General features: G+C 53.3%; 2 protein-coding genes across 8 annotated transcripts; both read left to right on the forward strand.

The window, feature by feature from the left end:
* Positions 1 to 1,532: 1,532 nt before the first annotated feature.
* On the forward strand, positions 1,533 to 8,326 carry RIPK3 (receptor interacting serine/threonine kinase 3). 4 transcript variants are annotated; one of them, XM_061430326.1, is made up of 10 exons: positions 3,930 to 4,333; positions 4,552 to 4,692; positions 4,831 to 5,140; positions 5,659 to 5,804; positions 5,942 to 5,988; positions 6,201 to 6,365; positions 6,477 to 6,562; positions 6,785 to 7,126; positions 7,269 to 7,329; positions 7,968 to 8,326. In XM_061430326.1, the coding sequence occupies exons 1-10, from the start codon at positions 4,314 to 4,316 to the stop codon at positions 8,162 to 8,164; spliced, it is 1,515 nt and encodes a 504-aa protein (XP_061286310.1). In that variant the 5' UTR covers positions 3,930 to 4,313; the 3' UTR covers positions 8,165 to 8,326. The 4 variants fall into 4 exon arrangements, with proteins under 4 accessions (XP_061286309.1, XP_061286308.1, XP_061286311.1 ...); XM_061430324.1 differs by having other exon boundaries at positions 2,491 to 4,333; positions 6,477 to 7,126; XM_061430325.1 differs by lacking the exon at positions 7,269 to 7,329 and having other exon boundaries at positions 1,533 to 4,333; positions 6,477 to 7,126; positions 7,968 to 8,126.
* A 94-nt stretch (positions 8,327 to 8,420) lies between these two features.
* ADCY4 (adenylate cyclase 4) lies at positions 8,421 to 24,835 on the forward strand. Of its 4 annotated transcripts, none has more exons than XR_009739042.1 (27): positions 8,421 to 9,407; positions 9,706 to 9,912; positions 11,120 to 11,317; positions 11,422 to 11,583; positions 12,125 to 12,274; positions 12,712 to 12,860; positions 12,935 to 13,046; positions 13,770 to 13,897; positions 14,038 to 14,196; positions 14,449 to 14,581; positions 14,784 to 14,957; positions 17,426 to 17,469; positions 17,603 to 17,689; positions 17,884 to 17,953; positions 18,271 to 18,368; positions 19,045 to 19,129; positions 19,236 to 19,373; positions 20,251 to 20,361; positions 20,558 to 20,742; positions 20,922 to 21,006; positions 21,460 to 21,618; positions 22,544 to 22,690; positions 22,982 to 23,089; positions 23,209 to 23,323; positions 23,624 to 23,748; positions 23,832 to 24,035; positions 24,700 to 24,835. XR_009739042.1 is itself a non-coding variant. In XM_061430318.1 (27 exons), the coding sequence occupies exons 2-26, from the start codon at positions 9,754 to 9,756 to the stop codon at positions 23,982 to 23,984; spliced, it is 3,234 nt and encodes a 1,077-aa protein (XP_061286302.1). In that variant the 5' UTR covers positions 8,421 to 9,407; positions 9,706 to 9,753; the 3' UTR covers positions 23,985 to 24,009; positions 24,700 to 24,835. The 4 variants fall into 4 exon arrangements, 3 of the variants coding, with proteins under 3 accessions (XP_061286302.1, XP_061286301.1, XP_061286303.1); XM_061430318.1 differs by having other exon boundaries at positions 23,832 to 24,009; XM_061430317.1 differs by lacking the exon at positions 24,700 to 24,835 and having other exon boundaries at positions 23,832 to 24,155.
* The last annotated feature ends 171 nt before the right edge of the window (positions 24,836 to 25,006 follow it).

The following is a 25,006-nucleotide window of genomic DNA, read 5'->3' on the forward strand; positions in this document are numbered from 1 at the left end:
CTTCTCCTCATAGAGAAGCCAATTTGATGACTGAAAGATCACCTCGCTTCTTTTGCCTCAACTTTTTTTATCAGCTTGTCTCTGTTGCTGCATTCTGATTAATTTTTTCAGGTCCATCTTCTAGTGCACTTTCTTCAGCTGTGTCTTCTGTATGACAGTTTTAATTTTAATGGTTACATACAATTTTTTATTTCTTGATAATTTATTTTTTTCCTACATCTCTCCGGGCATTTTTATAATCTCTTATTTCTGGTTTATGTTTTCTATTCCATCTTCTGTTTCTTTAAACACTTCCCAACAGCTTCAGATTCTTCATCTGATTGTTCCAAATTCTGGACCCCTTAAAGATTTAAGCCTGTGGATTATCATTCCTGCTGATACTCATTTGTGGTGATTTGAATCCTTACATATTTATATTCAGTAATTTTTTGATGAGTTTATATTTGGCTGAATTTAATCCAGAAGTTTGGATTTAAAATGCTTTCCTCTAGGGAGAATTCCATTTGCTTCTGTTGGACTTCAAGGAGCATTAATAACATGGGGCCATTTAACATTTTAAGCTGATGGTTTACTTAAAAAAAGGGAACGTTAAAATTCCAACCACAAATCCCTATGTTAGCAGATCTCACATGGAAGCTAACATTTTTGTTGATGTTAACATCTAGTGCTGCAGTCTGGATAGGTTTGCTTGTAGGTTCCCTCTGCAAGCAGGTGGACTTCTTCCTTTCTGTTAAGAATGTAGCCCCTTGAGGATCCAAGCTTTGGGGAGAACAGAGTTGTCTCACATGTAGCTCTTTACTCTCTGGTTCTCCCCCAAACTCTCTTACCCCTACCCAGTTCCCAAAGCTCTAAGTTTCTACTTAGTTGACCTCTCTGTTTACTTACGATTTCCTTTTTGCTTTGTATTATTTTGTTTCAGGGGGACACACTTGGGAAATTATCCTTATTTCCGCAGGACCTCACCAAGTTACTTTAAAAATATGTTTGTTGTGCTTTATATAGCATTTAGGTATTCTGCCATGGGAGGCTTCTATGAACTCTGTCACACTACTGGAAGAGAATTTTTGAAGGAAACCAAAAAAAATGTGATGATATGGTATATATTGTTTTATAACCTGCTTTTTTTCCTTTGATATATGATAAACCCCTGTTGTACTAATAAATGCAGGCCTAGAGCAGCATTTTAATGGCTGCATAGTCTTCCACTGTGTAATGTATTCAATCTTTTTCCTATTATTGGGTATTTAAGTTTCTATTTTTTCACTATTTTAAACAACATTTCAGTGAATATCCTGAATCTTTGGCTAAATCTTTGCATACATCATAAACTTTTTCTTTCTTTATCTGTTTATAAAAGTGATACCTGTTAATATAAAATATTCAAATACTAAGGAAAACAACGAAGAAGACAATGGCACCCCACTCCAGTACTCTTGCCTGGAAAATCCCATGGATGGAGGAACCTGGAAGGCTGCAGTCCATGGGGTCGTTGAGGGTCGGACACGACTGAGCGACTTCCCTTTCACTTTTCACTTTCATGCATTGGAGAAGGAAATGGCAACCCACTCCAGTGTTCTTGCCTGGAGAATCCCAGGGATGGGGCAGCCTGGTGGGCTGCCGTCTATGGGGTCGCACAGAGTCGGACACGACTGAAGCGACTTAGCAGCAGCAGCAGCAGCAAGGAAAACAAAAATTCTCCATAATCTTTTTTGCTGTCACCTCAATTAATACAATTTGGTCTATAATTGAAATCTCTTAATCAAACAACAGAGGAGAATTAGGGCTAGAATATGCAAGAAGAGAGACCACAGTCTCTGCCCCTACTTGCATCCCAGCAACTAGAAATAGGGAATCAGAGCAGGTACAAAGGATGGGCTGAAGGTCACTGAAGACAATCAGCTATAGAGAACTGAAGGGATGAGAGACACCCAAATAGACTCCAAAGGCCTGGGACAACCAGGGTCAGGTGTCCCCGGCCTCAGAAAAGGCCAGAGCTTCAAAATCCAGGAATCAACTCTGCCTTGCCAGTTCCCCACTGCTGGAAGAAGAAAGCAGAGGTCTTCTCAGGCACTCACTCCAGGCTCCTCTTCCTACCCCTCCTTCTCTTAAAGACGCTTGGTTTGTTTTTTATATTTTTTTAAAATTTCTTGATGATGTGCCTGAGTATGGACTTTTTTTTCTTCATACATTTGCTGGAAACTAGTGGGCACTTTTGTTTATTTTTGGCTGAGCTAGGTCTTTGTAGCTGTGTGGGCTTTTTCTCCAGTGGCGGCGAGCAGGGAAGACTCTAGTTGTGATGCGAGGGCTTCTCGTCACAGCAGCTTTTCTTATTGTGGAGCATGGGCTCAAATGTGCACAAGCTCCAGCAGCTGCAGCTCATGGGCTCTAGAGCACAGCTCCAGTAGTTGTGGCACACGGGCTTGGTAGCCCCACAGCATGTGGGATCTTCCTGGACAAGGAATCAAATCTGTGTCTTCTATATGGACAGGCAGATTCTTTACCACTGAGCCATCAGGGAAGCCCAAGTTGGTTTGAGTCAAAAACTATTATAGGTTCTGACACCATCCCCAATCTTACACTTTACAGTAACTTCTTCCGATTCTCAGGCTCGTAGGTCAATCTAAAGAAATCTAGCTGTAAAAGGTTTTTAAATGCACCTCTAACTCCTTTCTGACTACTCTCCTCAAACGGAGGCCAGGTGTTGAGACCATGAGCTCAAAAAGAATCATGAAAGGAATGACTGTCCTCTCTGATGGCTCTTAGCTCCTGAACTAGACTTTTTTGAGGAACTGCCAGACTTGCATTTATATTCTGTGAGATACCACCATATCACCACAAGACTTCAGATGAATTCTGTCAACTCTGCAGGTACAAGAAGACACCCCAAACCATAAAGAAACCCAACCTCCTAGCTCCTCTCAGTTGAGTATGGAGCACCACCTGGGATGATTAGCATCTCAGTGAAGCCTCAAAAAGTTAGGGTTGTTCATTTATTAATCCAATTCAACAAATATTTATTGGGTACCTACCTTGTACCAGCTTTTAAACAGACTACAGTTTAAGAATTCCCTAAATAGGTCAAAAATAGCATGCACTGACTCCATCAGAATTCCAGATGTGTATCCTGGAGCTCCAGTTTCTGGAGAAACCACAGTTAACTGCTGGCTGCTTTTGCTCCGGCTAGAGGAGTCCATGGACCCCTGGACAGGATGGAAAGTTCCACAAGGTGAGCACCTTCCAGTAAGTCTTGCCCCACGACCCACAGGGTTGAGTCTCCCCATGAAGGACTGAGTGCATAAGGCTGGTCGTATCTAATTCCATAACCTTCAGCTATGGTCAGGCCTTGGGCAGGTAAAGTATGAACACCTTCTGTCAACCCTGAATCCTTAAGTCTCCCCAAGCTCCTGAGTTCTCCAAGACCCTTGTCCAGAGCATGTTTGTCAGGAAGATTTATTAATATTAACCAGAGAATTTGCAATGGAGGAGTGGCTGTGGGGAGAGAGGGCAAAGAGGCTCTGCAGTGTCTCCACTGCCGTGTACACCACAGTATCAGCAACTCTCTGGTGGGCTAATTCACCTAGCTGACCACAGCACCCTGGGAGAGGTCTGTATTCGGAAGGAATAGAGCCCAGTGGACACGCCACACTTTCCCTAGTCACCTTCCCCACCAGCTGACCCCTTTGCGAAAATGGCAAAGCTTCACGGTTCAGAGCCAGCTTGACCAGGTGCTTAAACGCTGAGTGCTTTCTCACCTATAAAGAAGTAACAAAAGCAGTACCTATCCCCTTGGGGTTGATGTGAGGATTAAATGAGCTAATGGCATGTGGTGAGCTTTAGAAAAGTGTTAGCTATGATCTTAGGGCAGCTGTGGGAGAACAGAGTCCTAGGACCATGACATCCTACTCAGCGCCACCCCCCACCCAACCCTCCACTCCCCCCAACCCCGCCGCGGAATCCCAGGCTTGGCGCTGGAGCTGGGAATCCTGTGGAAGAAGGGAGAGAGACCAGCGGTAGGAGGTGGCTGTGGGTTCCTGGAGGGTGAGGATACCCAGCGACAACTGGACCTGACCTGACAGGAACAGCACTAGTTTCTGTTCTGCACCCTGCTCTGTGCCCTTCCCCGCCCTCGGGGCGGGACTGTAGAGGCATCAATTAAAGAAGGAAGTGGTTCGGGCAGAGAGATCAACCCGGCGAAGCGGGAAGCGGAACCGTGAAGGAGCCTGGAGATTGACCCCTCTCCCAGCCCTCAACTCCTCTTTCATCCATCCGTGGGGGCTCGCAACTTCCAGAAGCTTCTCTCATCTTCCAGCCTGATGTCTGGCTCTACGTTATGGTGAGTGGAGAGTGAGATATGGATGCGCCTCGTGCCAAGACCAGGGCACAGTGGGTCTCACGGGAGGGGCTGGGGCTCGAACTAACAGCGCTGAGCCGAGTCACGGAGGTGGCGGTGGCGGGGGGTGGGGTGGGGGGGCGGTTAGAGGGGTGGGGATGGGAGGGGAGCAGGGAGGCCTTGGGCCCACGGCCGGCTGGTTACGTGGCCCCCTCTCTCAGGCCCAGCGGTGCCTCAGCCCCGCTGGTGCCCACCGAGGAACTGGAGAACCCGGAGTTAATAGGCAAGGGCGGATTTGGCTCTGTCTTCCGGGCACATCACAGGAGTTGGGGCGTAGAAGTGGCGGTCAAGATCGTGAACTCGTGAGTGACCCGAGGTGGGGGTCTGGTCCGGGAGGCTGGGCCGGGGAGGAGGGGCCGCTGTGCCGCGGGGCGGGGCCTGAGGGCGGCGGGAAGGATCTCTCAGGCTCAGAGCTGACGGCACCCCTCTCCTGAGGGCAGGAGGGCCATATCCAGGGAGGTGAAGGCCATGTCCAGTCTGCGTAACACGAATGTGCTGCCCCTGCTGGGGGTCACCGAGAAGCTGGTGTGGGAGTACGTGTCTGGGCCGGCTCTGGTGACTCCATTCATGGAGAACGGCTCCCTGGCGGTGCTGCTACAGCCCCGTTGCCCTCGGCCCTGGCCGCTCCTCTGCCAGCTGCTGCAGGAGCTGGTGCTCGGGATGTGCTACCTGCACAGCCAGAACCCAGTGCTTCTCCACCGGGACCTCAAGCCCTCCAACGTCCTACTAGACTCAGAGCTGCACGCCAAGGTCAGCCCATCCCTCACCCAGCCCATCTTCTGGACCAAGTCCTGCCCCAGAGCTGCTCAACCCCATCCGCGGGACATAGGACCCGCATCTGCTGCAGCCCTGTCTCCTGAATACCCTCAGCATCTCCCTCTGGACACAGGGCTGCCCAGGTGTCAAGGCCCAGCCTGGAGCTCTGGCCCCTGCCACACCAGGTGATAGAGGCCTTGACCAACGTGGTCAGGTCCACAGGTCCACCCCACCGGGCCCTCCAAAGATCCGTGGCTGATCTAGCCCAGGAGACTCAGACCTCAACCCAGTGCCATGGAGAGGGGACCCAGACCTCCAACCAGAGGCCCACTGGTCCTACCCTTCCCCTAACCCTCCATACTGTCTTTACAAGGCTGGGCCTGCACTTTTGGGGGGAGGGGGGTAAGAAAAGCGTTCTGGGAGTTTCTTGGACCTGCCCATTCCCTATCTCCCCCTATTTATCTCCCTTTTCTTCCATCCCCTATCTCCTCGTTCTTATCTCCCTTTTGCAGGTGGCAGATTTTGGCCTGTCCACATTTCAGGGAGGCTCACAGTCAGGGGCAGGATCTGGGGAGTCAGGGTGCACCCCAGCCTACTTGGCCCCAGAACTGTTGGCTAATATAAACCAGAAAGCCTCCAGGGCCAGTGATGTCTACAGGTAAGGCACCCACTCCAAACATATATCCAAACATATATCCCCAATTTCTACACCTGTCTGGATCCTTCGAAGGGATGCTGTATGAAAAGGGATCTTGCCAGCAGTTGGGTCAGGCCTCAGCTTTGTGTCTACTGCAGCTTTGGGATCCTAACGTGGGCAGTGCTAGCCGGAAGAGAAGCTGAGAGTAAGACAGACTCTGGGATCCTTCACCTCAGGTGCCCCCCTCCCCTAAGCCCCCAGTCTCCCAATCTCCAAGCCCTCCTCCTCCTCCAGTTTACCTGCTCAGACTGCCCCACTCCCTCCTCACATCTCCTGCACTCCCCACCCCTTTCCATGATGGGGTAGACTTCATACTCTGAATGCCTTCTCTTCACACCCCCACCCCCACCCTATTAGTGCCCCAGACATCATTGGTGCGGGAAGCAGTGTGTGAGAGGCAGATCCGGCCCCCACTGACTGAGCTGCCCCCGTCTGGGCCTGAGACTCCCGGCTTGGAAGAACTGACAGATTTGATGCAGAAGTGCTGGAGCCATGAGCCCCAGAAGAGGCCTTCCTTCCAAGGTGTGCTGGCCATCCAGCTGGCAGTCGAGATAGGCCTGAATTTGTCAGCAGGGGCTTTTCCCCCGGAAAAGAAATTTTGTTCACCTGCCACCCACTCTGCCTTCTCTCTAGAATGCCGAATAAACACCAAGAAAGCCCTTGATCTGGTAAATAAAGGAGATGTGTCTGGGAGAAAGATGAATGCTGCAGTCTTCATGGTGAGTGCTCAACACCCCCATCCAGGAGCTGGGCAGGATGGCACAACGTGGCTCCCTTGGCCACTCAATGACCCCACTGACCACCATTCTCTAAGCTTTGACTATGGTCCCCCCTCTCTTCACCCCATCCCTGAGTTCCCAGGCAACAGACATGGACCCAACTCCCTTGGGTTTACTCCTGCTCTCCCACCTCCATGCCCAGCCAGCTCCCCATCCTTACAGGTGAAGGAGTTCCTTTCTGAGCACAGGGGCAGCAACAGCCCAGGCCTGGAAAGGACAGAAATAGACAGTCCTAGGGAAACCACAGGAAGCCATGACTCCTTGGTCTCTGAAATGATGAACCTGAATCTCGAGGGGTGCCCCAGCTCTGTTCCTGAAAAATGTACAAACCTTCTTGAGAGCATCGGGGTCCAGAGAGAGCAGGTTCCACCTGCCTGGACAGCAGAGACATCTTCAGATTCAACAGCCCGACCTCCTCAGACTCCAGAGACTTTACCTTTCAGAACCCAGAATCCCTGCCCCACCTCTGCTTGGACCCCAGGTCCTGGACCCCAAGGGAGTCAGGTGAGACACTGGCAGGACTACAGGATGCGCTGGGACTCCTGTGAATCCTGTCCGCTTGCCAGGGGACACTTGGGGCTGAGGGTGTCTGCCATAAGAGAATAGGCCCCAAGACAGGGAGCCTGAGAGCCTGTGTTGTTTGTAGGGGGCTGAGAGATGTGACACCAACTGGCCTCCCAGAGGGCCGGCACCAAATCTGGTACCAGGTACCCACTCTCCACTCCTTCCTTTCCCTGCTTAATTCTTCTACTAGCTTCTTCCTCAAGACCAAATACAGATCCCAGGTACTTGGGGAGGGGGAATGAGAAAGGGCTAGAGCCCACCTACCCCAGCCTTCTCATTTTGTAAATGAAGAAACTGACAGCCACGGAGGTCACACAACAAAGCCAACCTGGCTCCTGAGCATTTGGACTTGCCCCAACACCAGCTCTGTGAACCTCTAAATTCCATTCCACTGTCGCTGTGTTGGTCCAGAGGGTCACCCATCAGAAAAGACCCAAATATCATCAATCCAATGGACTTGAGTTTGAGCAGACTCCCAGAGATAGTGAAAGACAGGGAAGCCTGGCATAATGCAGTCCATGGGGTCACAAAGAGTCGGCCACGACTGAGTGATTGAACAACATCAGAGTCTCAGATGTTAGTTGCCACTCCTCTTTAGCTTCTGCAAACCCAATTCTGGAGGTGCAGTGTGAAGGGAAAGGCTGAAGGCAGTCCGAGACCCCACACTTGAATTTCCCCAGGGTGAACACGAGGTGTCGCTGCCCCTCCATCCTGCTGCTCCTCCTTTCTATAAATCTCCAGCCACTTAATCCTCCCAACATTCTCACTCTTTCTCTTAAAGGGCCATGGTTTCCTACCATCTTTAACTGCCAAGGAGTACAGATTGGAAACAACAACCGCCTGATTATACAAGGAGGAACTGCCTTATCCACGAAGGGCGTGGCACCTGGGGGCGTGGATAGGGGCCCTCAGTGCAGCCCTCAAGGAAGAAGTTCAAAAGAAGGACCGCAAGAACCTGAAGCCTGGAGTGGGCCATAGGACTGGTATCATAATAGCAAGAATTGAAGCAGCTTCTCAACTGCCTCCTGGACTTGAGGCTGCTAGCCTAGACTTTCTCTGAGGGCCATCAAGCCTTCACCTGAATTGTCTTTGTGGCCCCAGGAGACAATAAATGTGGAATTTTAACCAAAGCACCATGAAGGAGGCTAAAGCTTCAGCCAGGGGCAGGAAGAGACATGGATGAGAGATGGGGGAGCTGACATCGAGGGAATGGGAGGCACTGTGGTTTCTCTGTGTGGCCAGAGTGGGATGCTGAGGGTTGTGGGTGGGCAATGTTGTGGCACACAAGGTCAGGGCCGTGTTGGCGGTGGGGGCAGGAAGGAATCCTGGCTCCTGGGGCAGCTCTAATCTCAGGGCAGAGCACTTCCTGTAGAGCAGGCAAGACCCCACCCTAAACCAAACCCTGAGGATACAGGCTAAGGTCCTGCCACCACCTTTTCTTCTGAGCTGTAGACACTTGGCAGTGGAGTCCTGGGGAGGGCGCTCTCCCTGGGAATTCTCAGACCCCAGCACATCTTTGCCCTGCATGATGCCCCTAGGCTCTCTCATAGGTCAGCCCCCATACTACCACCTCCCTCCCCCACATATATTCACGCACACATTGCTTCCATGGACACACTGGAAACCTTTGATTCTCAGCTGATATTTGGGAGTGGACAGCAATGGCTCCATGAAGCTACACGCAGATGTGCCCCTCCCATGGAACTGGACAGCACTGGAGTATAGACCGCTCAGACGTGGCCACAGCACTGCCATCCAGGCTGGAGGGGCAGGGAAGGATTGCCTCTCATCTGGACCTAGACCCTGGTCCCCCTGTGCCACCATGCTTTTCTTCCCCACATCCTTGCCAGCTTTTGCTCCAGCCCACCCTCAGTCTCCCCACACCCAAGGTTTGGGGCCCATTTTGACATTTAACACTTGGTACAGCCCACACCACCCCTTGCATCTCTCCCGCGGTCTACATTCCCATTCCTTGAGGGGAACAGATGTGGGGAGGCTGTGGTGTCAGGAGAGACAATCAGAGTCAGGGAGGAAGCGGGAGTGCCGAGCATGGCTAGGGCACAGGAAGGGCCGGGCCATCCCATCGGGGAAGTAGGAGGGGGCTGAGGTGCCTGGAGGGAAGCGCCTGCTGCCCTGGGCTCAGAGCTACTAACCTAGCAGCACGCTGACTCCATAACGGTGCCCCAGAATTACTTGGTTCAGCTGCAGCAGCATCGCGGCCGTGAGTTGGGGGGAAAAGGAGGTGGCGGCTGGGGCTCCTTTGCTTTAACCCTAAATCCTGTGCCCCTGGCTTTTGCCTGAGCACCTCTGCAGTCTGGGTTTGAGGGTCGACATCAAACGAGTGGGGAGTCCCCTCACTGCCAGCTGGAAGAAGGCTGGGAGGCCCAGAGAGTACCTGGAAGGAGATGGGATTGCCGTGAGCTTGGGAGGTCTGGGAGCAAGTGGCGTGGTCCTGGTGAGAAGGGCACAGTTGGGGCTGGTCTGGGCCTCAGACAGTAACTCACCCTGGCCCTCCTCAGCCCCAGGGGTCCACCCCCAGGCAGTGTGGCGCAGGGCCTGGCAAGACCATGGCCCGCCTCTTCAGTCCACGGCAGCCCCCCAGCGAAGACCTCTTCTACGAGACCTACTACAGCCTGAGCCAGCAGTACCCACTGCTGCTGCTGCTGCTGCTGATCGTGCTCTTGGGGCTCCTGGCGCTGCTCCCTGTGGCCTGGGCAAGTGGCAGGGTGAGCAGGGGAGCGGAGGAGGGCTCTGGTGCAGGTGTCCTTGAGGACTGCGGGACAGGCACTGCCTCCAGGGCATTTTCAGGGTTGGGATTAGTGGGTCTTCTTTTCGATGTGTTTTCTTTGCTGGGACCCGGGAAGCAAGTGCTGGACCTTGCTAAGAGCGGCCGTGACCCTGCACAAGTCACTGCCTCTCAGGGCACAGTTCTGGGTCTATGCAAGGAGACAGCTGGCCCCTCGATGCTTCTAATTTTTCTGTGGGTCTGACCAATCTTACCCGTGCCTGTGATCTGCTGGTCCTAGGATTAATCCAACGCCGGGTTTTCCGATTTTCCAGGGGGGAAATTACACTGGGCCCCATGGGAATCTGTTTCCTGGTTTTCTTTCCCTCTTCGGGGGCTGTGCCACAGTTGTACCCACAGACTCCCAGAAAGCACTTTCCATCCTGCTCTCATTTAGTCCCCAGATAACCTATTTCCAGTTTCTTTTGTGGGGGAAAAGGGCTCTTCAGTTCCATTTCTGGAAATATCCTGCTACATGTTTTCTTTCCGCATTTCGGAGGCAAGGTGGGAAACCCACTGGATGAGACCAATGGTCCTCCTCCAAGTCCAGGAAGAGGTGGGGACAAACGGTGGAGCCTGGGAACGGGGTGGTGCTTCTGCGCCTTGAGGAATGGGGAGATCCAGCTCCTAAGCAGGCAAGGGAGTTTCTCGGTGTCCCCCTGCCAAAGCACTGGGAGGTGGGGACAGGTTGAAACTCCAAGTCTCAGGCCCCTGGCAGGGAATTTCCCAAGCCAGTTGGCCTGATTGGATACACTCATGCTAAGTCCCTCTGTGAGCTAGAATTTTTCACTTCCTTTGGGATTCCAGGGGTGGGGTGGGGGTGGGAGGGGTGCTACAGTTCCTATCTGACAGATGAAAAACCTGAGGCTCGGAAAGGACATAGATTCACAAGCAGCCAATATGAGGTTGGAGCAAGGTCTTCTGGGTACATGGTCCAGGTTCCGTCGCCCTGCAGTATGCAAGTGAGATAGTGAGTTGAATCACAGGAGACTGCTGGCTCTGTTGATTAAAAACAGATTATTCGCATTTTCGTGTATCTCAATCTAATGTGAAAGACAAGTGCTCACTGCTGTCTGCTCCTCCTCTTCTTGGATAGGCTCCCCAAACCCCACATTCCAATCTTGCCTCATGTTCCCCCTCCCCACCAGGAGCTGGCCGCAGACCCAGCCTTCCTGACCACTGTGCTGTGCGCTCTGGGTGGCTTCTCACTGCTGCTGGTCCTGGCTTCCCGGGAGCAGCGACTGCAGCGCTGGACGCGTCCCCTGTCAGGCCTCGTGTGGGCAGCACTGCTTGCACTAGGCCACAGCTTCCTGTTCACTGGGGGCGTGGTGAGCGCCTGGGACCAGGTGAGCAGGTGGAGCAGGGCAATGGGGATTCCTAGGCCTCAAACATGCACCCAGGCCTGGAGGAGCAGCATAAGCTTGCAACTTCCCGTGCCTCTCTCCCCTAGGTGTCCTTTTTCCTTTTTGTCGTCTTCACTGTGTATGCCATGTTGCCCTTGGACATGCGGGACGCCATCACCGCGGGTGTCACCTCCTCACTCTCACACTTGCTGGTCCTTGGGCTGTATCTTGGGCCTCAGCCCGACTCTCGGCCGGCGCTGCTGCCACAGGTGAGCACACAGGAAGCACAGGCTGCATCCGGGGCTGGCTCTGCTGGGCGCTGCTTGCTTCCTCTGGCCGTTCACCAGCTGTTTTGTTGAGCTGACTCCATGGCAGGGCTCAGGGTTGAAACAGACTTGGTGGAGCTGGTCCACAGTGCCAGCGCGATGCCTGCAAACGCCAGAAGAGGGCTCTGGCCCCCAGGGAAGGGAGTTCGCCAGGGGACCAGGGTGATGGGGACAGATGTGGATAACAGAACCTTCACAGAGAATGTAAAAATTAGAGCTTGAGTAGTTTCCTGCTGCCGCGTGGGCGGGGATGGTGGAGAGGTATTCTGGCAGAAGGGTTCTAGGCCTAAGAGGCTATGTTGGTGCAGCAACCAAGGGTCTGGATGGGGTGGCAGGATGAGGGAGAAGAGCCCCCTACAGACTCCACAATGCGGCACCCGTTGCCTCGAAATACTCTTAACTGTAGAGTCCTCCCTGCCATCTCGGTTAGCCCCCCGCCCCCACCCCGGGGTGCCGCGTTGCCTGAGACTGACGCTCCCCGCAGCTGGCTGCAAACGCGGTGCTGTTCCTGTGCGGGAACGCGGCCGGAGCCTATCACAAGGCGCTGATGGAGCGCGCGCTGCGCGCCACGTTCCGGGAGGCGCTTAGTTCCCTGCACTCGCGGCGGAGACTGGACACCGAGAAGAAGCATCAGGTTCTCCGGCCAGGAGGCCGAGCGGGGCTGGGGCTCGGAGAGGGGAGTTTGGGTCACACAACCGAGCTCCGGAGACTGAATGACTTTAGGCGGGTCACTTGACCTGTTTCTTCCTTTATAAAATACAGCTATTGTCTACCCTGGAAGGCTGCTGTGAGGTTCAAAAAACCTGAATCTTGTGAAAACACTTTAGAGCCTTATGATATTAAACGAAGGGCTCTAATTCCTGTGTCGGTGCTGGAAGTTTAATCCCTAACATCGATCAGTGCAGGGCAGAGCTGGAGCCGGGCTGTGGGCGGTGGGAAGGACCTGGGCCATGGCTCTGGTGAACACCTCTGGGGCTGGGGGAGTCTGTGGGCTCCTAGGAGTTTGAGGGGGTGGGGTTCCTGGCTTTAGGGAGTGGGGTGAGGGTTGGTGCTCATAGTTGCCTCCCTCAGGAACACCTTCTCTTGTCCATCCTTCCTGCCTACCTGGCCCGAGAGATGAAGGAGGAGATCATGGCACGGCTGCAGGCTGGACAGGGGTCACGGCCAGAGAGCACCAACAACTTCCACAGCCTCTATGTCAAGAGGCACCAGGGAGTCAGGTATGAAGGATGGCCAGAGGGGAGGGGGTGTGGGCTGAGACCCCAGCCCCACTGATGCTGTCTCCCCTGCCCAGCGTGCTGTATGCTGACATCGTGGGCTTCACGAGACTGGCCAGTGAGTGCTCCCCTAAGGAGTTGGTGCTTATGCTCAACGAGCTCTTTGGCAAGTTCGACCAAATCGCCAAGGTCAGAGGGGGCTTACTTCCCCACCTTCAAACTCCCCACCCTGGAGAGACCCTGCCAGGGAAAGTCCTGCCTTATAAGATCCCTGTCCCACTTCCAAGCTCACGTGGGCTCCCAGATACTCCACTGCAGTAGGAAACCCTCTCAAACATCCCCAGGTATGGAACTACTCACGGCACACCTCAGACTTGGAGGGATCTTTCAACATCCTCGCAGATGTCCCAAACACAACACCCCCGAACAGGCTCTGAGTCCCAGCACAGGTGTCTCTGGACACCACAACCAAATCTAGATGGATTTTTCTGATGCACTAATGTTAGGAGGCCCTTCCAAGGGAAATCTCTGCCCTCTGCATCCTCAGCTTAGCTACCTTGTCAGTCCCCAGGGATGCCCCCAAGGAATTTAATCTTGGGTGTCCTCCCAAAAAAAACCCTCAATCCTGAGATGACTTTCATATGCTCAAATCTGGATACACCCTACATGTGCCAAAGCTGGAGAGATTCACAAACATCCCAACTCTTCAGATGCCCTTCTGAGAAAGACAGCCACATACAAAACCTCAGCCAGCCCCATATCAAGCTGAGGGAGGCCCTAGATCTGATCTCGACACTCTCAACCTCAGAAGTTCTTCAGGGCTACCACATTTGCTCCCACTTGTCCCAGCTCCTTCCTGCCTCTTCTGGCTGCTAACCAGCTGCCACCACCCCCTGCACACCCTTCCCCTAGGAGCACGAATGCATGCGGATCAAGATCCTAGGAGACTGTTACTACTGTGTCTCCGGCCTGCCGCTCTCACTGCCTGACCACGCCATCAACTGTGTGCGCATGGGGCTGGACATGTGCCGGGCCATCAGGTCAGCTGCGGGGGGGCAGGATGGATGTGCAGAGGAGCAGACAGGATGGTGGAAGTCCTCCTGGAAAGAGGGAGGGGTACAGTACACCATGGGTAGGGCTGAAGTCAGCATTCAGACTGTTCTCTACACATCTCGCTCAGGAAACTTCGGGCAGCCACAGGCGTGGATATCAACATGCGTGTGGGCGTGCACTCAGGCAGCGTGCTCTGCGGGGTCATCGGGCTACAGAAATGGCAGTATGATGTCTGGTCCCATGACGTCACTCTGGCCAACCACATGGAGGCGAGTGGAGTGCCAGGGTGAGAGCTGGGGCTCCAGGAGGCTATAGCGAAGACCCATCAGGCCTCCCACATGCCTGGTTTTTATAGTTCTTTAAAATGAGCATGTTCTCAAGTGGGGCTCAGGGAGATCCTGGGGACAGGAAGGGGAGCTGGGAGACACCTCCTGTAGCACAGGATCTTGCTGGAAGTCAGACCTCCAGGAATGATCCTCGAAAGAAATGAGAAATTTGGAATCCCTCCCTCCTGACTCCCCCTGCCCTCTTCTTCCAGACGAGTACATATCACAGGGGCTACGCTGGCCCTGCTGGCCGGGGCTTATGCTGTGGAGGATGCAGCCATGGAACACCGGGACCCATACCTTCGGGAGCTAGGGGAGCCGACCTACCTGGTCATCGACCCCTGGGTAAGAACCCAGCCTGGACCCCATGACCTGGCCCACCCCGACATCCACAGCCAATGAGCCTGATCTCGTCCATGCCAGAGATTGAGCTCCTGGGTCCTGATGTGTGTATCACGAGGGAGGGGACACAAGCCTTAAAGGAGTGTGGGGAGAATGGGGAAGTCAAGTCAACGTGATCTTGACTCTCAGCCCTCATATGGCCCAGGCTGCAGAGGAGGACGAGAAGGGTACTGCAGGAGGGTTGCTGTCCTCTCTTGAGGGCTCCAAGATGCGTCCATCACTGCTGATGACCCGCTACCTGGAGTCCTGGGGTGCAGCCAAGCCTTTCGCCCACCTGAGCCACGTAGAGAGCCCTGTGTCCACATCTACCCCTCTCCCGGTACGTGCACCTCCTTCATGAGCCCAGCACTTAACATCAACCCACCCCCGTGGCCCACTTCCAGCCCTTCCTGCCCCCTCCACCAGTGAGTCACTTGATGACATCCCAAGGTCCTGAACTGTCTGGTCACCCCAGTCACTGGTTCAGGACCTTCCTTACCCTTCTTTCCAGAGAAAGGACAAAGATGACTTCCCTCTGAGCTGAGTTCAGAGAAGACTCAAGACCCCATAGACTCCGTGCCCATTGCTCCCCGGCCTCCATTCAGGAAGCCCTTCCCCTGGAACCATACTCCCTCCTAACTCTGAGGCCCATGCTACACACCCCTTCTCGCCAGGAAATGGGTCTGTTTAGCTCAGACCGCACGCTCTCTTCTTCAGTCCCTACTGGGACCAGGACAGTGGGGGCCAATCACTCGTTGCCCCCACTCTCCAGCACTTGTACACAGATAAGATGAAGTGAAAGCGAAAATCTCTCATGGGCTTGAAGAAGGAAGTAACAATGAGTGGGCAGCATTGGGGAGAGGACAGGGAGACTGGCCTACCCCTTGTCTGGAGAAAGCTAGGGCAGGATGTTACTGGCTGATCTATGCAAAACACTTCAACGTAATGAGTGATTCATCATCTGCCGGGAAAGCCTGCATCTTCCCCACAGGCTCCTGGTACTTGATGACGAGTGGCCTGAACCCCCTCATGCAGGGACCCAGGCCATGTCCCTAAAGGCTTGCCCTGGGATTCGATTCTTCAGCCTCTTCTCCTCCATTGTACCCCATCTTCCCGAAAACTGTTCAACATTCCTAGCCACTTGTCCACAGATCTTCCCAGAATCTTCTCAGCAAGGTAGACCTGCTTGGATTTATGGGGCGACTCCAGAGTACCCTTTCTGTGTCCCATCCCCCCTCCTCTCCCATCCAACAGGAAAGCAGACCAGAGATCAGTGAGCAGTGGGGTGCGGGGAGGGGTGGAGGACCTTGGCAGCAATGGCTCATTGGCTGAGTGCCTCAGCGTGGGGAAGGGGAGAGGTCAGAATGCTATGCTGGCAGGATGGAGAGGAAGGAAGGACCCAAGACCCAGTGACTATTGCAGGATGAGGCCGCCTGCTGGGGGTAGGAGAGAAGGGGGCTTGCCCAGGGGCTGTAAGACGGTGTTGAGTGCAGTCCTCATCCATCATGGTGGGGATGCCTCCTCAGAACCCTGCCAGATCTCCCTAAATCCTTCACTGTCATGCAGGCTGATAAGTGTTAGGGCAGAGTGGCAACCCCTTATTCTAAGGTATCTTTCAATGCGGGACCACACCAGCCCAGAAACTCCCTTCTCAGTTCCTGACGTTCCAGGGTCTCATTTAAATGTTAGGGATCCTGAGAATCACACTTGGATTACTATTAAACAATGTGGAACTGTGGGGTGACTGGGCAGTGTTTGTGTGGTGGCTACCATCCATCCATATCTATTCCTTTTACAATCTTTCATTACCTACTATGTGGCATGCACTAGGGTAGTTCTTGAAAAGACAGAAATGAATGAGATAGTTCCCCGTCTTTAAATAATTTATAGGCATAGGCGAGGGCAGGAGGTAGTTTGATAAAAGTTAGACTCAGGTGTAGATGTATAGATGGTTCCATGCCTAAAACATCTCTCAATCACTCTGTCTCTCCCTCTCTGCTCCTCTCACGTACACAGGGTTTTGGTTCGTGGGCCAAACCCACAGGGTGGCCCCGCTGTGACCTGTTTTCTTCACGTGAGCCAGGGGAGTGGGGAAAAATGATCACCCTACATCTTGCCACAGGTAGTGGCTGTGGCACTTCACCTCCTTCCTTGGTACTCATCCTGTTGCATGCTGAATCTCACATCTCTGCACACATTGCATATTCCTTTTGGTGCAGAAGAGAATGACCTCAACCAGGTTTCTCTTCCTCTTCCCCATTCTTTTCCATTTTTGGTTCTCTCCCCTACCACCTCCCAGCTCAGCCTGATCATCATGAAAGGGCAGAGGAGATTCAAAGTGTTCTGCATTGCCATTCCAGTTTCAACCAACAGGGATTTTTTTTGGCATGGGGTTATGGGCAAGTCACTGCCTTTGGAATCTGTTGCAGCCCTTAGGGAAGATGAGACACAAGAAATCACAGCCATCAAGCCTACAGAAGATCCAGGGTTGCCTCTTAAGTGATAGAAACTATGAGGAAATCAGAGGGCATAGAGATTCTCAGAGTCTGAAAGGCCAGAAAGAAGCTTGAAGAAATAAATGTGGTTTGTGGGCAGGTGGGATTTGGTAGAGATGGAAATGGAGAGAGAAATGGTGATGTGTATATAGAGAGATAAAGATAAAGATAGAAAGGGAGAGAGAGAGAGTTGAGTCAGATGCTCAAGTCAAGGCCCGTGCAAATTTGAAATGCCTCGCTGCAGAGAGGCTCCACCATGGTGAAGGATGCTCACTGTCTTTCATCTTCCTCCATCCCTGTGTTCTCTGTGCAGGAGAAGGCCCTGTCTTCCTTCAGCCCCCAGTGGAGCCTGGACCGGTGAGGTGGTCTGAGCAAATTTGAGTGGGATTGTCCCTGCGACCAACTTCCATCCTCCCTCAGGGGCTGCTCCTGCTTTGCCCAGATGCTTTTGAGGGTCTTCCTGGTGACAGGCTGGGCTCTCACTGTGCAGGAGCCGTACCATGAGGGGACCTGATGAGGAACTAGACACTGGGGATGCCAAGTTCTTCCAGGTCATCGAACAGCTCAATTCTCAGAAGTATGGAGATCTGAAGAGGGCTGGGAGGGCTGGAGGCCAGGGCTCGGGTGGTAGAGGAGGGACAGTGCTTCCTCTGCCCAGAAATGAAGGGAAAACCTTCCCAGCTCTAGCCTTTCCACTCACCTGACCACGCCCCACCCCCCACCCCCCCGCCCCTTCCTCTTCCGGGCTTACTGCCCCCCACCTCCCATCAGACAATGGAAACAGTCAAAGGACTTCAATCCACTGACACTGTACTTCAGAGAGAAGGAGATGGAGAAAGAGGTAGGCTGGGAGATGGCACCAGAGGACTTCCCAACCTCAGTTTCTCTGCCTTGGGGAGGGGCAGGCCCTGTGGTCCCACCTCCCTTTCCCAGTTCTGGGCAGTTTGTGACCTTGAAGGGGTGAAGGGCTCGTACTAGTCCTTTGGATTTCTGGTTGGTGATGAGAGGAAGGAGGACAGCTCCTTGGAGAACCGGTAGGGGCTTCCTGGGTCAGAACTGGAGGGTGGGACAGTGAGTCTGGGGCCCACTCCTTGCTCAGGATTGACACCTTCAAGGTGATGGGCAGCACTGGTGCTGACCCCTCCCCATCCCTTGCAGTATCGGCTCTCTGCACTCCCCGCCTTCAAATACTATGCAGCCTGCACCTTCCTGGTTTTTCTCTCCAACTTCATTATCCAGATGCTGGTGACAAACAGGTGAGCGACCCCTAGACAAAGGAAGCCCTGATTCTCCAAAAGAGATCCCCTGGCTCTTCCAGACCCCTAACCCACACTTTCTTCCCTTACTCACTTCCCCTCGGCTCAGGGCACTGAACCACAGAGGAAATGGAAATACTTGTCGTGGGGAACCAGTAATCCCAGCCCTCATCTCATTGTCTTACGTCCTGTGCACTTTCTGCATACCCCCAAGCATTTTCACGTGTCTATCTCCCTGTTCTAACAACAGTCCCACGAGATTTGGATTTCTTTTGTTTCCATTAAGAAATCCAAATCTCACAGCATATGAGCTTAGAGAGTAGGTCCCCACTCCTAGTTCGCTGCTAGGAAGGGTGAGGACTCATTCAGAACTCAGCCAGGTGAAAGAACTTTGGCCCAAAAGCCCAGAGACCAGTCTGATGCAGCCTCGGCCACTCTCATGAGCCCCCGTCCCTTCAGAAATTGTCCCTGGGTTATCCCAGTACTGTCCAAGACCCTGCAGCTTTCCCAGGTCATCAGTATGTAATGTCTTTCATCTGCCCAGGCTTCAGCAGCAGCCAGTTCAGATCCCCAGGACCACTTTTCCCTGTGTCCCCCACCCAGACTGCAGGATGTCTTCCCAGCACACAGAAAGCCTCTTCTGGCTCTTCAAGGCCTCATTCTTGTCTCTCTGTAGGCCTCCAGCTCTGACCATCACCTATGGCATCACCTTCCTCCTCTTCTTCCTCCTCCTCTTCGTCTGCTTCTCAGAGCACCTGATGGTGAGGTGGGCTTAGGGGCAGAGTGGTGAGCTGGGGCCCCGACCATGACCTGGCCCGTAGTGGGTGCTCCAGCTGCATGGCTAAAATTCGCATGCTCCTTCCACAGAAGTGTGTCTTGAAAGGCCCCAAGATGCTGCACTGGCTACCCACCCTGTCTGTCCTGGTGGCCACACGGCCAGGACTGCGAGTGGCTCTGGGCACCGCTACCATCCTGCTCGTCTTCGTCATGGCCATTACCAGTCTGGTGAGAGAGAAGGGGCCCTATGCACCCCCATCAGGCCATGCTGGACCTTCCAGATGCTGAAAGAGGACCCTTGGATTTGGGAGAACAGCTGGACTAAGGCCAGGGGATACTGGAAATGTTGGACAAGTATAAATGAAAATTACAGTCATGCACAGCCTACCACCTGGGCATAATTATCATTAATAACACTTTGGTGGACATCCTTCCTATCTTTTTTTCTATGTAGGCAGCTTTCCTTACTTACCTTGAAAATGAAAATAGTATTAGTCACTCAGTTGTGTCCAACTCTCTGTGACCCCATGGACTATAGCCTGCTAGGCTCCTCTATCCATGGGATTCTCCTGGCAAGAATACTGAAGTGGGTTGCCATTCCTTTCTGTAGAGGATCTTCCCAACCCAGGGATTGAACCTGGGTCTCCCAAATTGCAGGCAGTCTCTTTACTGTCTGAGCCACCAGGGAAGCCCTACCTTACACAATTATGATTTTGAAAGCTGAGTTTGGCAGGTTTTTTAGAACTTAGAATCATTCCTAGAATTCTATCCCTGAAAAACACTTTAGGAATCATCCCCCAACCAAGTTACAAAACCAGAAGCTGAGGCCCAGAGAGATTATGTGGTTGGCAAAAGATCACACAGTGATCTTGGATCGTGGATCTTTTGATCCATGACGGTGCTCATGACACCCACTCCCCCAATCCCTGCTCACTCCCAGCAAGGACCCCAGCACCGAGACTCCCTCACCAACCAGGGAGGATAGCAAGAACTGCCACTTTGGCAGAGTCTGGCCCCGACTCACCCTTGGGTCAGCTGAAACCCAGATGAAGTCACCATCATGCCCAAGCAGCTGCCTGCTGCCTCAGCTCCTTGTCTCCCGCAGGTCTTCTTACCAGCAACATCAGCCTGCCCTTTTCAGGCTCCCAATATGTCCTCCATGGCTTCCAACCTCTCCTGGGAGCTCCCTGGGTCCCTGCCTCTCATCAGCATCCCAGTGAGTGTCCCCCACAGCCCTGAACGTCCCTCCCCCACTCCATCCTGCGGACAGGGACAGACACAAGTCCCACTCGGTGTGTGTTTGTGTGGCTGTCACCTCTGCCCCTCCTTGATGGGACAGGAGCCCTGGGGTGTCCCTCGCCCCTGCCCGTGGGACAGGCCCCACCTCCTGACCGCCCTGCCTGGCCCCACAGTACTCCATGCACTGCTGCGTGTTGGGCTTCCTCTCCTGCTCCCTCTTCCTGCACATGAGCTTTGAGCTGAAGCTGCTGCTGCTCCTGCTGTGGCTGACGGCCTCCTGCTCCATCTTCCTGCACTCCCACGCCTGGTTGTCCGACTGCCTCATGGCCCGCCTCTACCTGGGCACCTTGGACTCCAGGTGCGCATGGCCGCTGCACAGAGGGGCCCAGGCTGGGATGGGACAGAGCAGAACTGTCCGCATCTCTCTGCCTGAACCACCCACAGGGCAAAGAGAGAGGGAGGCAGAGGGTTACATGGGAGCCGGTGCAGGAAGTGATAGGGAAGCCATGGGACAACGCTTATCTGTGGCCTCCTCAGGCCAGGGGTGCTGAAGGAGCCCAAACTGATGGGAGCAGTCTCCTTCTTCATCTTCTTCTTCACCCTCCTAGTCCTGGCTCGGCAGGTAAGTCTCCCAGCTCACCACTCCAGGGCCTCCCTAGGAAGGGTGAGGCAGGGTCCCCATATATGTGACTTAGTCCCTCTCACCCTTTCCCTTAATTTCACATTTCCAGGGGCGAACCCAAATGGTCTGTCCATTGGCAGCTTAAAGTGAAATTTCCTGCTCCCTTTCTTCTTCTTTGCTCCCTAAGGGGTGTGCCCTTAAATCCTCCCCTCCACCCCTCTCTCCCACCCCAATCTAGGAAAATCATGTTTAAGAAAAAAATCCTCCACCCCTACTGCCCTCCCTCATTTGAATCTAGATTTGAGGCAGTCTCCCTGGGCAGAGTTGCACCTTAAGCTTTTCTCTAAACTGGGGGTATGGTGTGGTTTTAAGCATCATGTGTGAGGGGTGAATGCTCAGAAGCCGGGCCCTCCTGTACCGTGCCTCCCCATGGCCCGCTGTGACCCTCCACAGAACGAATATTACTGCCGCCTGGACTTTCTGTGGAAGAAGAAGCTGAGGCAAGAGCAGGAGGAGACAGAGACAATGGAGAACCTGACTCGGCTGCTCTTGGAGAACGTGCTCCCTGCGCACGTGGCCCCCCAGTTCATTGGTCAGAATCGGCGCAATGAGGTGACTCCCCATCCCCAGCTCCTGAGCCCCAGAGGACGAGAGCCTTGGCTTGGCCCATCTTGTCTGGACTCCTGCCTGACGGGTTGGGCAGCCACCCAAGCCCCCATGCCTGTCAGGGGCCTCCGTTTTCACAAGTTCTTAGGCTCTGTCTTTGGTGAGCACAGTCTCTGCCTCCCAAGGTCTTACTGGGAAGGAGTGTCCTCTCTGATGGCTGCTCCCTACCCTTCAAAAGCCTCATGGAGTGTCAGTGGGAACTGTGTGAAGGACATAGTCCTCCCATCCCTCTACCCCTTCACTGTCCACTTTGGTAGCCATTAGCCCCAGTGTGGCCATTCTTTAAAATAGAAGATTCAGTTCCTTGGTCACGCTGGCCCCGTTTCAAGTGTTCCACAGCTGCTTTGGCCAGTGGCCACCATATAGAGCAGCGCAGCCAACAGAACATTTCCATCACCACAGAAACTTCCGCTGGGTGATGCTGCTCTAGACTCTTCTTTTCCCTACTATTGCTTTTTTTTTTTTTTAGTTTGAATAGCAAAATTTATTTCTCAGAGTTCTGGAGGCTATTAGTGCTTCATTTTATCTTCCAAAGTGTAGCTATCTTTGTAAGCTGACTTAACACTTTTCAGCAATAAGATATAAAGATAATTCCCATGGATATGATCCTAGTTCCAAAAGAGACTCCCTTCACGTTGCCGTGAGGTGATCTTGACTCCGAACTTCTCTCTTTCCTGGAATCACAGTGAGACCCAATCTTTAACTCCTGCGTCACATCCCTGGAGCAACCTGACCCTACCCCTCTGCTTCCTTCCTGATCTTTCTTAAACTGAGGGGGAGGAGTGTGGACACAGGGAGGAGGAGCCATACAGACCCAGAATGGGGAAGAACAGGGCATAGCCCCTCATGGCAGCCCCCTGCCCCCCCCCAGGACCTCTACCACCAGTCCTATGAGTGTGTGTGTGTCCTCTTCGCCTCGGTCCCAGACTTCAAGGAGTTCTACTCTGAATCCAGCATCAACCATGAGGGGCTAGAGTGTCTGCGGCTGCTCAATGAGATAATCGCTGATTTTGATGAGGTGACAGCTCCAAGGGTCACCCCCAGACCCTATGTCCTGGATTCTAGAATTTCCCACCAGGCCCTCCTTCCACTTCACTCTCCTGGCCGGGAGGACCATCCTCCCCTCCCCAGCCCTCCGGCTCCTCCTCTGATCCCCCAGCTCTGCCCTCCCTAACAACTCTGCTCACTGCGACTCTCGCCCTGCCACCATCCCTGACCCCACAACTGGTCCTTTAGCTTCCAAAAGCCTGGGGCTGGGCTTCTGGGAGAGAGCCAGAGAGACTGGGGACACAGCCTCCTTTCTGTACAGCTGCTCTCCAAGCCCAAGTTCAGTGGGGTGGAGAAGATCAAAACTATCTGCAGCACCTACATGGCAGCTACCGGCTTGAACGCCACCTCTGGACAGGATGCACAGCAGGTACCGCGTATCCCTTCCTTACCTGCTGAGCCTCTTCTGGGCTCTCCTTGGTGGGCCCATAAGTGGGCCTTATCCCTGTGCCTTCATTGACCCGTCCTGGTGGGCTGGCCCTTTGCCAGGATGCTGAGCAAAGCTGCGGCCACCTTGGCACCATGGTAGAGTTTGCTGTGGCCCTTGGGTCTAAGCTGGATGTCATCAACAAGCACTCATTCAACAACTTTCGCTTGCGTGTAGGTGAGGACCCTTCCTTCCTGGGGCAGTTTGGACTTCCTTCTCAGCTTCCCAAGCTCTCCCTCCCCCAAGTCCTTTGTCAGCTGCTCCCCAGCTCATCCCGGGAAACCCCTGCAGACTCACCCCTTGGATGGAGCATGAAGCTAGAAGGCCCATACACTTCCTTCCCTAAGCAGCACTCCTCTGGCCTGTCCTTTCCTCCAAGGCCCCCAGCCCCTTCAGTCTAGTTCCCTGAGCTTTCTTCCCCACTCTCCTTCTTCAAAATTCCCCCTCAGGGCCCCTCTTTACCACACCTCTTGTCAGGGTTAAACCACGGACCCGTAGTGGCTGGAGTGATTGGGGCCCAGAAACCACAATATGACATCTGGGGCAACACGGTGAATGTGGCCAGCCGCATGGAGAGCACAGGTGTCCTGGGCAAGATTCAGGTGAGGGAGCCACTCAGAGGTGTGGGGGCAGGGGGACAGGGTTAAGGATACCCCCACATTCCCTCACCCCTTTCCAATTGCAGGTAACAGAAGAGACAGCCTGGGCCCTCCAGTCCTTAGGCTACACCTGCTACAGCCGGGGCATCATCAAGGTCAAAGGCAAAGGGCAGCTCTGCACCTACTTCTTGAACACAGATTTGACACGAACTGGACCTCCCTCAGCCACCCTAGGCTGAGAACCCATCCCCGTCCTCTCCATCTGTAAGCTCCTCAGTAAAGAGACTCTGGTATGTCTGGGTTAGAACTGATGTCAGGAGCTGCTAGTTTAGCTGAGGAGCATCTTCTCCTCGCCTCTCAGTAGGACTGCTTCTTCCCAGGCCACACTGAATATATGTGTGCAAGTGTGAGCATGAGTGTGTTAAAAAGGAGTGATTTTTTTCTCACAAGCTCAGCAAAAGGACTGCCTCTGCTTCCCTGCCTGCCTGCCAACCTGATTCCAGTATTGGGTACCCTTGGAAGTAGAATTTTATCCACATGACTCAAAACAAAGACTTGTCCTCTCCTGCTTCCCACCCACAAATACTGGAAAGAATCTCCAGGAAAATGTCATTTGATTTTTATTTACACAACAAACACTAAATAAGCACCTGTTATGTGCTCACTATGTAGCATAGGTAGGAGGCCTGGGATATAATCTATTAGGTCCCTCCTCATTTCAGCTGCTGTTCTCAAGCTGACCCACCATGCTTTCTAGCAAGGACATGTATACAGTTGGGGGTCTCCAATTCTCAGGTCTCTCAGATTCTCCATTGCTTCCTTTTGCCTCCTGCCCAGATGCTGATATTACATAGGTCCTAAAGCATCATGGCTCATTCCTGCTCACATTTTGGGGTCCATGAGAGGTATCTTGATGTGCAGAAGTTACACAAGGATTTTTGACTTTTCTCCTAGGTGTCTTTCTCTTTTTATGCAAGAGATTCAAAAAGTAAACTGCCGCTACCATCTTCTTAAAATGCTGTCAGAACACAGCCAGTCCAAGGCTCTCCAAGACAACAGTCTTCCCAAGTAAAGAATGACCCAACCTTTTCGCTTTTGCAAATCTTCATTTCCTAAGGGTGACCACATCACAGAGGGCCTTCAGCTCCAGCCAGTACCACAGCATTTTAGGGGCTGGCAAGATGCTGATGTGCAGAGTTCTAAGGAATAAGATCTGACGACTTGGCTCGCTGGTGAGACTGCCTCCAGAGAGAGAGGGAAA

This window comes from Bos javanicus, chromosome 10 (genome assembly GCF_032452875.1).
Source record: "Bos javanicus breed banteng chromosome 10, ARS-OSU_banteng_1.0, whole genome shotgun sequence".
Classification (NCBI taxonomy): domain Eukaryota; kingdom Metazoa; phylum Chordata; class Mammalia; order Artiodactyla; family Bovidae; genus Bos; species Bos javanicus.